General features: G+C 33.6%; 2 protein-coding genes across 2 annotated transcripts; one reads left to right on the top strand and one right to left on the bottom strand.

Annotated features, from left to right (window-relative positions):
- Positions 1-7,300: 7,300 nt before the first annotated feature.
- Positions 7,301-10,828, top strand: LOC116030801 (short-chain dehydrogenase TIC 32, chloroplastic). Its single transcript, XM_031273136.1, has 8 exons — positions 7,301-7,642; positions 8,605-8,836; positions 8,957-9,036; positions 9,174-9,327; positions 9,550-9,628; positions 10,121-10,205; positions 10,287-10,333; positions 10,417-10,828. Exons 1-8 carry the CDS (start codon positions 7,537-7,539, stop codon positions 10,576-10,578), a joined length of 945 nt encoding a protein of 314 aa, XP_031128996.1. The 5' UTR covers positions 7,301-7,536; the 3' UTR covers positions 10,579-10,828.
- A 760-nt stretch (positions 10,829-11,588) lies between these two features.
- LOC116030502 (BTB/POZ domain-containing protein At5g41330) lies at positions 11,589-13,390 on the bottom strand. Its single transcript, XM_031272761.1, has one exon. The coding sequence runs from the start codon at positions 13,167-13,169 to the stop codon at positions 11,772-11,774; it is 1,398 nt and encodes a 465-aa protein (XP_031128621.1). The 5' UTR covers positions 13,170-13,390; the 3' UTR covers positions 11,589-11,771.
- Positions 13,391-13,723: the final 333 nt, after the last annotated feature.

Here is a 13,723-nt window from a genome sequence, read left to right as displayed (position 1 = left end):
TTATACTTGGATCAAGGTTTACCTTACTTTGTGGTCCATGGTCCAAAACAACACATTCAGATATATGCATACAGTTAACCTATTATGTACATTCCGTTTATTTAGAGGTACATAATATATTAATTGTAATATATATATATATATATATATATATATATATATATATATATATATATATATAGGGTCATGTTCAGGTGTGGCCGCGACTTTATGTGCGGCCGTGCGGTTTACACCACTCAATGTTAAGAAATGCACCACTCAATATTACGAAATACACCACTCAATGTTTCTTAAATATGAAATACACCACTCAATAACATTGAGTGGTGCATTTCGTAATATTGAGTGATGCATTTCTTAACATTGAGTGGTGTAAACCGCACGGCCGCACGTAAGGGTGCGGCCACATTTGAACAAAAATCTATATATATATATATATATATATATATATATATATATATAAGTTAAATATTAATAAATGATAAAAATGAATATCTTAAAGTTACATCAAATAAATACAACAAACCACATTTTTGTCATTTCAAAATTGACCCAAAACTTGTCAGGAAATTTTCTTTGGTGAATAAAATTTGGATTGTAAGCCCATATTAAATAGAGGCCTATCTATTTTCATATGAGGCCCATCTATTGTTAAAGTCCAAGACCCTTTCCCTGCTGGGCAAATTATGCTATGGACCCGGATGCTCATAATTTTAGAACTTTATTTTTACAATTTTAAAATTCTATGTTCACAATTTTAGATCTCAATATATAAAATTACATTACTCAATATTCACAATTTTTTAACTCTATATTCACAATTTTGTTATATAAATTCAAAATTGTATTATACTGTTGAACATAGAGTTTTGATACTCTTATAGAGTTATGAAATTGTGAATATAGAGTTATAAAATTGTGAACATAGGGCTATGAAATTGTGAATATAGAGTTATAAAATTGTGAACATAGGGCTATGAAATTGTGAACATAAAGTTATGAAATTGTGAACATAGAATTATGAAACTGTGAATATGGAGTTATGGAATTATGAACATGGATCCGAGTTCACCTTGCAAGGTAGACACGGATCCATGGCATAACAACTATTAGTGATTCATGTGGGAGACTCTCTAACTTTGAGACAGTCTCACACAATACCTACTCTAATTTTAGTATCTCAATCCAAATATCACATTATACACACTATAAATTTAATTAACTGACACTTTCAACTGAATTAATCAATAACCAGAAACTTTATATTCCAAAGTAATTCACCAAATCAACACATTTCAATAACAAAAAGTTAAGTATGTTTAACATTATTATATATATAAACATAAATGTGCAATTCAACTATCAGACTAAACTTTGTTGGAAAAAAAAAAAAAGAAGAAAGAGAGAGCATATAATAACATTTTAAGTGGCTATTTTGTGGTACAAATATATGTGGGATCAACTTTCAATTTGGGTCGAGTCAACGAAGATTCAGGTTTGTTGTAGTGAGACGAAGAGATTGATATATTTTACTGTCAAAATAGATAATAGGTGAATGAGAAATTAATTTTCAAGGTAGACTCATTTGAGTTGAAAAATAAAGATGGAAAGGCTTGTATGTGGCCTTTGTCCCACATTGAAAAAAGATGTAGATTTGCATCACTATACAACTCTTTCTCGCACGTACAAAGGGGTGCAAATCAAATTCCAATTCTAGAATGAGTTGTAACCTTGCTCATCTTCTTCTTCTTTTTGAATGGTGTGAGAATCTCGAACTATATATCCCTTGATTCTTTCGTTCCTTGTGCTTGTTATTTTTCAAAAATATATAATATGTTTTACGTAGTATTATATCCTAACAATCTTTTGGTTGAGATGGAACACATCATTTAATTTCGTATTAGAACCAACTTCATACGCAACTCATGTATTGCTTAGAACTCATAAAAAAGTAATCGGCTCGCACCCTCATGTTGATTCATTTTATTAACAAAATTTTCATCTTATTAACCATACTTCGAATCTAATTCTACCTTAGTTAAACAAATCCTATAAAGTAAATCTCAAAACTCAAATATGATACATAATTCTTGTACGTAAAAATCACGCATTTGATTCTCATCAATACCCTCTCTATCAAACTTATATGCCTATCACATTAACTTTTCTTAATTTGATTACATCTCATGTATGATTGTGACTACAGATCCCTCCTCACACCTCAAAAAAAAAAAGGTGAAAATATGTTCTCTCACTCACTCGCAACAAAAAATCTAAAATCCAAATCCTTTGTAAATGAGGCATTAAAAGGTTGGATTCATCTAAAAATTGACAAAAGCATCCATTTATTACATTTGACGTGTCCTAATGCAATTCAATCATTCCAGCCACTCTTCCACTACTCCAAATATGCCTTTCATAACATGGAACCAACCAAAAAGAAGAAGAAGAAGAATAAGTAGTTAGAATTGACTATTGTTATTTGTTGCAATCATATATACTGTCTAATTATTACTTTTATCACATTTAATCATTTCAATCAAAATTTTAATTAAAAAAAATCATAATACATAAATTCATAATTCAAATTCATGCATTTTTTTTTAGTAATACTGCGTAGACTTTCACTTTTTATTTTATTTTATTTTTTACTCTAGCAGACATGACATGTTTTAATTGATTAAAAAATTATTCACACTTTTTATTATTTTCTTCTTCTTCTTTTTTTCTTTTATCTAATAATTTAAACATAAGACATAGCTAGGTTATACTCCACGAGGATACATATATAATTTTTTTTACATTTTCACTCTAAAAGTACTAAAGTGTTTAAATCAATATAATTATGAGCTGAAAATGTGATCACTTATATATATATGGGTCACACTTGTTGTAAATATATATAATATTTATATGCACAAATGTCATACTTATATGTAAATGTAATACTAATCAGGAATAAAATTTTTGTTACTTATAAGGGTAAATATAATACTTTTATCGGAAAATACAATACTTTTACATTTCGATTTAAAAGTATTACATTTTTCCCTTATAAATAAGGGGCAATTGTCAACATTACTTATTATATATGAAAAATGTATTACTTTTTCTCTTATAAGTAACAAAAATTGTATTCTTGATTAGTATTATATTTGAGCATATAAGTATGACATTTGCATATTGTTTCGACCCGACCCGACCCGTCTCACGAATAAGGATCAATGAGACGGTCTCACACAAGTGTGACCCTTTGGTGGGATATTCAGTAAATAGTTATTTTTATTATGGATAGTTGTAGAACTGATAAAATAGACTAAGGATGTGCTTGGTTGACAGATTTAACTATCAAGAATGGTATCAAAGTCATTTTTATTGTTTGGTTGACAAGTTTTTAGAACACTACTATGAGTTTTGATTACCCCTTAATTGCAAAACTCATTCCTTAATAAAATAAGGGTTTCATCCCTTCCTCCTCCGCTCCCCCAATTATTAATAATTATTCATATTTCACCCTACTACCAAACATGCAAAATACTTTCACCAAAATCCATTACCATTACCAAGTATTTGATACCCATTTCGATTCCGATTCCCATATGTGAACCAAACACACCCTAAGTCTATTGAGTTGGTCCGGTCATTTCGCTTAGCCCATAAAAAAGTCGGGATGAGTTTTAATTCTTAAAACCCATAAAAGTAGTGGGACGGAGTGAATTTGGACAACTGCCGTTGTGTGTGTATATATATAAAATACACATATTAACTTTTTTATATTAATTTTTTATTATATGCAAAGTTTTTTAAACTTGTCGGGTCCTGCCACGTCACACATGCCTAAAGGGGGCAGGGTGGCCATTTTCAAGTCAGCAAAACTGACGGCCCCACCCTGCTATCTTGCTTTGACGACTCTAGATGCTTGTAAAATTGATTTCTTGATGGTTCAATGTTTTTATGTTGTTATGAATTTATAAATATGTCTATTGGTTATTTTATTTTTTTCACCATTAACAATTTTTAGTTAATTGATTAAATTAGCTTAGATTAGTTAATTGTGGTGGAGTTTTTCGCGATCATGAAGGACGCTGGAAGGGGGGCTTTATAGCCAATATTGGAATTTGTTCAACGGAAGAAGCCGAAGCATGGGCTGTACTGCATGGTCTCCGCTTGGCGGCATAGATGGGGCTGCAACGAATTATCGTAGAGAGTGACTCTCGTGCCATGATTGAGCTTTTGCGGAATCCTAATCTTTTGACCGCTGGTTTTAACAATCTTATTGATCGTTGTCATGAGGAGTTAGCTGGCTTCTTTTCGGTTGATTTCCAGCACGTTTTGTTGGAAAAAATAGCATAAAATGACATTTTTAGTAGCTATTTTGTGGTACAAATATATGTGGGGTCCACTTTCGATTTGGGTCGGGTCAAAGTGTATTCGGGTTCTTCGTAGTTAGACGAAGAGATTGATATATGGTACGCACAAAACGGATAATGGATGAATGAGAAATTGGTTCTCAAAGTTGACCCTGAGTTGGAAAAATGGTGGGAAAGCTTTGAAGTAAGCTTTTGTTCCATATTGATTTGGGAAGTGGGTTTGGAAAGCTTTGAAGTAAGCTTTTGTTCCATATTGATTTGGGAAGTGGGTTTGCACCACTATTTATACAAGAACCTTTCTATGGCTTAGTGAATTGTATAGCATAGAGGCTCTCTCTCGCGCGCAGGGGGTGCAAATCAAATCCCAAAATGAATCCGAAAAGACTTGGACTCGTGTGCGCCGACACCCGGTGACTTGATAACAAGAGGACTTAAGGATTCGGGCTTAAGTCTTCGGGTGACTCGTACTCCTCGGGTTCGTTTGTGACCATTCAGAGACTTAATTCATCTGTTACAGAATTAATTTCGTATTAATTCTAATTTTTAAATTTTGAATTAAATCTCAAATAATGGTTAGCTGTTACAGGAGTTAAAAATCTTATTTAATTATCATATTAATGCCATGGTTAATTGCTATTTAATCTTCAACCCCTATATATATATTCGTTGGTGGAAGCAAGAGATTTACAACTAAAAGAACACCAAGACATACACCAAAGAAACAAAGAAATTGTTTTCTCTCTCGAAACTCTGCTTCTACTCCTTTCTTTCAACAGTGTTCATCCCGTTGCTCTAGTTCGATGGGTTCACTAGTTTGGGTGCTCAAACTGTGAATCGTAACACGTTTTATCCTGGGAAACCTAGGCTACAACGCTCCTAGCACTTTTGGGAGGTAGCAATTAAGGTTTTAAGGAAAGAGTGTTTCGCTCGACTCGTGTTAACCCTTTCCGTTTATCCCTTTCGTTCTTCTCATTGTTATTTTCCCAGAAATATTATTTTCGTAGTAATATTTCTATTTTTTTTCCAACAGTTTCCCAACACGTTTATCGTGAACAAAATAAGGTTGTTGATGCTCCTGCAAAGAAGGCTTTTTTTGGGACAAGGGTTGTAACGACTCTCACGAATGCTCCTGTCGAGCTGGAGGATTTGATTCATGATGATCGTCTTGGTGTGAAGTTCCTACGGAGGATTCCCGCTAATGGAGCAGATAGACTTTCCTGAGCTTTAGTTTTTGTTTTATGGGTTTTCCCCTCTCCTTTTCATTAAAAAAAAAAAGTAAAAATAAAAAATAAAAAATACATATTTTGCTTTGGTGAAGGTTAAAAGATTTAAAACTTTGGTTAATCCAATTAATTAATTCGGCTTTAAGTCAATCAAATTAACGTGTTTAAACTTCTAACTTTATATTTAAACAACTCAAAATTCTTTTTACTCAAATTAACACCTCTTGGTCTTCGCAATAAACTTTAACGATTAATTTTGTGCAAGATCAAACTGTGTCACGTAAGATAGATATTAAATATATAATACTTTTTAGTAAGCATATAATACATTTCTATATGTATGTTAACATATAATGTTACATTTTTTACTATAAATTATTACATTTTTAATGGACAAGTAATATATTTTGATAAAATATAATACTTATTAACTTAAAGAAAAATATTATTGGATATTTTTACTAAAAAATATTACATATATAAAATTTATAAGCCTCTTTAACTTGATTTTTTTAAAATGAAATTTTAGTATTATTAACATTTAATTTAATTTCACGATTTACAGATTGTAATCCAAATTAGGGTTCAAATAGTGTGATAAACTGACACATGCCAACTCATTAGCACTTGATTAAATCTTCTTTGAATCGGGTTTAATTATTGGCCAGAGTTATAATAATATTTAAATTTTAGTATTCAATTTATAAATTTAAAATTATTGACAACAATTTCTTCTCTCTCTCTCTCTTTCTCTAATTATGCATTATTCATATAAATAATAGAAAAAAGTGATAAAAACATCACTAAGTATCTTACTTTTGTGTAATTAAATCATCAAATAAACAAAAAAAATGTGTACTTTGCATTTGTTTACAAGTTACCAACTAGTTTTTAGGTAATTATTATTTAGTTGTTTACTTATATAAAAATATTTATTATTTCTCATGACATGAACTGAAAAATATAGAATTCTTTTTTAAAAAAAGATTTTTTTTTGTTTTTGGAAAAAAAAAATTCCATGATGGTTGCTTCTCCTCTATTTATCTATTTTTCAAATGTCAGTTTGAAAATAATTAATAATTCCACATCAGTAGAGTGGTAGACGACTAAGTAATATCTCCTAATATTTTAATGATTTAATTACAAAAATTTAGCAAATTTAGTAATTTATTTAACATTTTTCCTAAATAATACTCCGTATATTGTAATTATTACCAAACTTCGTAATTAATTTTTAGAAATTTTTTCTCCATAAAGTCAAAAATAATAATATCTCATAATAATTGTTTAATTGACTTTAATGTCATTAATTACCTTCATAATTGACTTATTATAAGAAGATATGGAATAGAATAAAAATTATAATTCATTCTTTTTAAATCAATCCCAACATAATCGTTACAAGATAAAAGTATAAAAGAAAATTAAAATTCGACTCGCTATAAGAGCTGCCTATTAATTTTTATTTTATTTTTTTAAATTTAAATCGATTAACTATGAAATCTAAACTAATTAATAGTACTTTTAGTGTAATTTGTAAATATATAAATTTTATATATTAATGTTAAACTTAATATTATGAAAAATTAGATTAAAAATAATTTCAAGTCAAAAGTTTCATTAAACGACTTGTATAGTAATCCACCCTGTCTCTATGTTAGTGCATTCTGTGTTGCTTCTGCATTATAAATATATAAAAGATAAAAGATATGACAAAATCTCTAACTTTTTCCCCACTGCATTTCCAATTTCCATTCATCTGATCCAATCGTTCAAAAGCATTTTCTTTTATCATCTTTGACAGGGAAGATCAGAGGAAGTCTTTACCACAGGGAAACAAGAAACAGAAGTCAGACAACAACATAAACTTCAACGAAAACTACAAGGAACAAGAAGTATATATACAGTTATTTTTGTTTGAATAATCAATATATTCAGTATATATGTGGATTTTTGGAAGAAAAGGGGCATCTGGGTTCTCAGCTTCCTCAACAGCTGAGGAAGTTACTCAAGGAATCGATGGAACTGGCCTCACTGCCATTGTTACAGGTCCTCTATATCTTCTTCTTATTGTGTATTTCTGTTTGGATTTTGGAATCATTTCTGCCCTATATTTTCCATGTATGAATATTTTCTTGGAACGTTTCATCAGAAATTGTGTAATCTTAATGCTTTTCTATTGATTTTGGTCAACTGATATGGCATGGTAATGACAGATTAAGGTGATGGTCACAATTTTTTTTAAAAAAAATTTGCTAGCTTTTGTGAAATCTGGGAAATGATGTATTTGAGAAAAAGGAAGTCTTTACAGGGTAGATGTGATGTTATCAAGATAAGGGGAAATGGAAAAAAGTTTTCTTGAAGGTTTGACAACTTTGATGTTTGGTTTTATACTTAAACTATACATCTGGTATGAGGAACCAATCAATTGTTCATTCAACTGGATGTGAACTGTACATCTATTTCATAAATTTTAAGGAAAAATTGCACTTCCGTCTCTAAGTTATAAGGTAATAGTAGGATTCGTCCTACTTGTCGGTCATGCTCACTTCTCGTCTCAAAGCTATAAATGACATTGTAAAATTTGTCTTTCTTTAATAGGCCATGCTCACTTCTCGTCGCTAGGCTATAACTAATATTGTAAATTCATCCCAAATGTTTTATTAGAAAAAAAGATGAAATTTGTAACATGAGTTATAGTTTAGGGACAAGAAGTGAGCATAACCAATAGGAATCCTACAATTACCCTATAACTCAAGAATGAAAAATGCAATTTTCCCTAATTTTAATTTACAAAAAAAAATTCTACCAATATAACAAAGCAAGACCTTTGAGTTCAGGGGTGTTGAGAGTATAATAAATAAAATATAAATCTACAGTGTTACTATTAGTTTGAACTTTTAGTCGGGACGGAACACATTTTTGGATTTAGGGCTATGTAAGGCAAGCTAATAACAGTGGAGTTGCATTCCTAGCTAATGTTGGTCATCTGTCATCTTTGCGTATTTCAGGAGCCTCGAGTGGCATTGGTGCTGAGACTGCTCGTGTCCTTGCCTTGCGCGGTGTTCATGTGATTCTAGCAGTTCGGGCTGTGGAGAGTGGCAGAAAACTGCAAGAAAGCATTGTTAAAGAGACTCCTAATGCTAAAGTCGACGTTATGGAATTGGATCTTAGCTCGATGGCATCTGTTAGAAAGTTTGCTTCGGAATATAACTCTTCCGGCCTGCCCTTGAACATCCTCATGTAAGAAAACATACGTAGTTTAACTGTTGAAAAGGGGTATTCTATAATCTCTATGAATTCCTAACTTTCCTAACTTTGAATTTGTCGAAAGAAAATGCTAAAATTGCTTCATTTTTGAAGTAACAATGCAGGGATCATGGCTCCACCATTCATGCTCTCGCAAGACAACATTGAATTGCAATTTGCTACTAATCATGTTGGTTAGTTTTCTTTCGAGATTTCCTTAACCGGTTTTGTTCTTTTAGGAGTATGTCTTTCTTTTGCGATTTCATACTTTTATCTCCAAAGATAAGGAACATGTTGTGCCAATATAAGAATGTTACTGCTGTTTGTGCAGGCCATTTTCTTCTGACAAATCTTTTACTGGAAAAGATGAAACATACAGCTCATGAGAGCCAGAAAGAAGGAAGGATAGTCATTGTTTCATCAGAGGCACACCGATTCCCATACAAGGAAGGAATTCGGTTCGATAAAATTAATGACAAAGAAAGGTAAAACATCATCTGAGATTATGAATGTTTTTTCAAGTTGTCTGCAGGGTAGTTAACTAGTTAAGGTTTCCATTAAGATTTGTTTTACACCAGTTAGAAAGCTCGGTTTATGTTTCTGAAAAAACTAGAAAATCAGAGTGTTCTTCAATGGGAGCAACTCTTCTTATAGGATAGATTTCTTCTTTATTCTGCTGTAAATAATTTGTTTTCCTATTTCTTCAGTTACAGTGCTGTATATGCTTATGGACAATCGAAGCTTGCTAATGTATTGCATGCTAATGAACTCGCAAGGCGCTTGAAGGTAATATCGCTGCCCAGTTGAATTTCTTTAACTATCAGATTGTATGCTGCTACATTGCATCTAATGTAGAGATATAACATCAAATATTTTCTCAAATGAAATCTGAAAAGTCTAATGGGGAAACAAGTGAAGAACCAGCATGAATGAAAACATACCACCAACCCGACTTTGTTGTTCATTAGTTATATACTGGTTATCATTTTTTTTGGGTGGCATGGGAAACCTGCAGCTACTACCCGAGGCCTGAGCTAGGTAAACCCTCGCCTTGTGACCCTAGCCGGCAAAGGATGACAAAGAGGTAAACCAGTCTAGGTAAGGCTAAAAGGCCGCTCCCACTGAGAGCTGAACTTGGAAGCTTGTTGTTACCAAGTCAACAACCTGACCAATTTGGCTGGAGTTGTCCCATATACTAGTTATTTATTTATTTATTTTAATTAGCTCTATGTTGCTGGAAGAAAATTGGTAGAAAATGTTGTTTGTGTGTGCATACAGGAAGAAGGGGTGGAGATAACTGCGAATTCGCTCCATCCTGGAGCAATCGCCACCAACCTTTTGCGTTATCACAGTCTGATTGATGGTAAAGCTTTCAACTTCTCCAATTCTGACAAATTGTTTGGTAGGGATCAATAATACAAGCAACTGATTTATCTGCTCACAGGTGTTGTGAATTGGGTCGGGAAATACGTGCTGAAAAACATTCCACAGGTGTTGTTGTGTTTTATGTATATGGTCTGAGTGAATGAGATAGATAGAGATAAGCATCTCATCTGGTTTTTGGTTACATGTAGGGAGCGGCGACGACATGCTATGCTGCTTTGCATCCTCAGGTTAAAGGGGTAAGGGGAGAGTACTTCTCAGACAGCAACATAGGTAAACAAAGTTCACATGCTAAGGATGCAGATTTGGCCAACAAACTCTGGGAATTTTCCTGCAACTTAACACATTCATAATCAACTCTTTTATAGTTATATGTTATATGAATTCATCTGCTTCAGCTCTTAGCTTGGTGTTGCTGCTGCTTTTGATTCTGGGCTGTATTGTTGACATTACAATATAGGAAGGATGAGAGCTTTTAAAGTGGAGTGTTACTAAGTGCATTTTGGCCTGAACTTTAAAGTGTACCTATCAACCATACAAGTATTTTTGTGTTTTATAGTTTGAGTTATTTATGAAAATTTTAGTGTATTTTTTTCTCTCTCATTGATTGGCACCTGTTAGATTTTTCTTGATGAATGAGTAAGATTGGTTCGTTTATACTAGAGAATAAGTTATCATATGATACTAATCCCAATCTATATGTGTGTGTAATAATTTATATTTAATGAATTTAAAAAAATTTAATTGAATTGAATGATATTTTTTTTTCAAAACTTAAAACCAAATCAATTTAGTTGAGGGTAAACTAAAATTATTTCAATTAATTGGTTAGTTATTATACTCATAAACATTATATTTGGTGACCAGGGAAATTCTCAGTTATTATAAGAGAATATGCATGAGATAAACCCTTGTTTTGTGACTCTAGTCAACAAAAGACCATAAGAAGATAAACTAATAAAATCCTTGATGATTACACAATATTTGCTTAAAGCATTCCGTTTTTCATGAAAAAATGCTTGGTTATTACCCTCCACATTGCACACGTGCTATGAATTTTAGTTATGTTACAAATTATTACAACTTTGTATCCTAGATATACTAAAATTTCTATCCTAACTAGGATTGTTCGTAAAGTCTCACCCAGCTGATCCGTCCGAACTCACCCGTTGCTCTCCAGTCTCCCCTAGTATGCACTAGGGATGCGCAAAAGGGATTCCATACTACTCTACCTCTGCCAATTCTATTTTGCCTAATATCAATATACAAAGAAAAAAAAGAGACAGAGCATTTGGAATGATATAAATCACGATAACCCAGTAACTCAGCAGATAGAATCAAATGTAGGTGCGCACAAGGAATATACAAAGAAAAAATGAGACATTATATTGGAAAAAAATGAATCAAATATATCCCATCAACATTACATATATGAATAAACATTTGAATGTCTTGAAAGATTCACAAACTATAAATTTATGTACACAATTGCAAGCAAGTATAACATGGTTTCAACTTCTGGCAACCATGTATGCACACTGTGAGATCAAAATCTGGTAACCGAGTTCTGCCAAACCTCGACGAATTGCTGATCCTTCCTAGTAACGAACATTTTGTTTCCCCCGAAGCTCATATGTGTGATCTTGTTGGCAGAGGTATCGTTAGCCCTCCCCATCGAGTTCTTCCTAAAGATCCTGTCTTCGCCTTCCTTGGCAGAACCAATCAAAACCTCTGACCACAGCTCTATGCTGCCTCCTTTACTGCAGAACACTTGGTTTCCATGGCTTTCAATCTTGCACCCGACGCCTTCCTTCTTTTTGTTCAAAGACTTCCTCTCGTCCCCGAGACAAACCCAAGGGTTCTCTGCATCAATGCTTCTGAAGTCAGCACAGAACACCTCCCCCGAATGCACACCGACTTTAAACATTGCAGACATGCTGTCTGAAATGGTAACATCTGAGAAGCAATCCACTTTTTCCTTGACTTCCCAAACAGCATTGCCAGACCTCAAGTCCCAAAACTTAATGGTGCCTGAAACACCAGAAGGCCCACTGTGAGAGCCAGCAGCCATAAGGAGATTATGGCCAGGAATCCATCTCAGCTTTGTTGCAGGAATGGCAGAATCAAGCTCAGCACCAAAGATTTCATAATGGCCAATCTCAGTGACAGGCCTAAAATCATCTCTAAGATCATACACCATAATGCAATTGGAATTTCGCCTCCCGGACTCGAAACTGGTGAACAGATACTCATCTGATGACCCAATTGCCTGAACAGTTGAGCCAGACCTAGTCACATTTTCCCAGTTCAGAGTTTGTCTAACAAAACCCTTGTCAACATCAAGAATCTGCAGGCCTGAGAAATCTGTGGCACCAGCAGCCACAATGTTTGAGGACAAAGCCAGCAGGGAATCAATGGCAGAAAATTGGGTCAAAATGGTGGATTTCCTCTGCAAAGCCCAATCAAAGGAGGTGACTTTGCTACCATGGGCAACATGAACTGACCCAAATTGGGTTGTGGAGATTGAGGCAGGTGAATCCCTACCATTCAAAGGCAAGACCATTGACTTCTCAAGATTGAAAGGGTCAAACTGGGAAGGGTTTGATTGGGAATTAATGAGGAGTTGCTCTACACCATAGAATTGGGACTCAAAAATAAGATCTTGGATATCAAAAGCCTTGGCTCTTGAAGGGAGATTCCCAGTTCTAAGGAGGGAAAGCAGAATGGAAAAAAGCTCAGGGTCTCTATCAACAAAGGGGATTGAGCCATAGGAATTCACCAATTTTGAGAATAGGGATTTAGAACCTGCCTGGCTAAGGGTCTGTTTGGTTGTCTGGAAAAGCTGCCCACCCACATCAATGGTGACCAGGTTAGAAACTGTTGAATCCTGGAAATTCTGCTGATACCCACTTGAGAGAAGCGTAGATCCAGCGTATGGAGGCATCCTCTTCTGGCTCCTGCTAAGAACAATTTCTGGGAATTCAAGAAATTGAGAAGAACAAGAAGGTTATTAAAAAAAAGCAGAAACCCAAAGAAGTTGAAACAAGATTGAAGCTTTTTGAGGGATTATGAATGGGTTATGATGATTGATGAATGGGAAAGCAGGAAATGATGGTTTTAAAGGTGGAGAAATGGTGGAATGGCGTTCTAGATGGTCATAGGGTGGATGCTTCGCGCTTGTTGCTTGCTTGCGGTCAAACAAAATGTTTTCTTGGTTTACATGAGACTGGAATTCTAAGGGAAATTATATGAAGCACGTGCGGTGTTATAGCAGTCCAATGTGGACTATTATACTTCTTACCTTTCTTGGATTACAAAAATATAGTCTCCATGAACAACACGAGGGATCTAAATTGTTTGACTTAATTTTCAGATAGTAAAAATCGAATTCGTCACTTTTCTAGTATGATAACCATATTCCTCCTTCTTAGTCATTCTTTTGGACTTTGGAGGCAGTGTTGGAAGTTTTGTTTACATATTTACTGAGCACGTGATTAA

The sequence above is a fragment of the Ipomoea triloba genome, chromosome 9, assembly GCF_003576645.1.
Source record: "Ipomoea triloba cultivar NCNSP0323 chromosome 9, ASM357664v1".
Lineage (NCBI taxonomy): Eukaryota > Viridiplantae > Streptophyta > Magnoliopsida > Solanales > Convolvulaceae > Ipomoea > Ipomoea triloba.
Note: the sequence above shows the minus strand (reverse complement) of the source record. Positions and strands in the feature narration are given on the sequence as shown.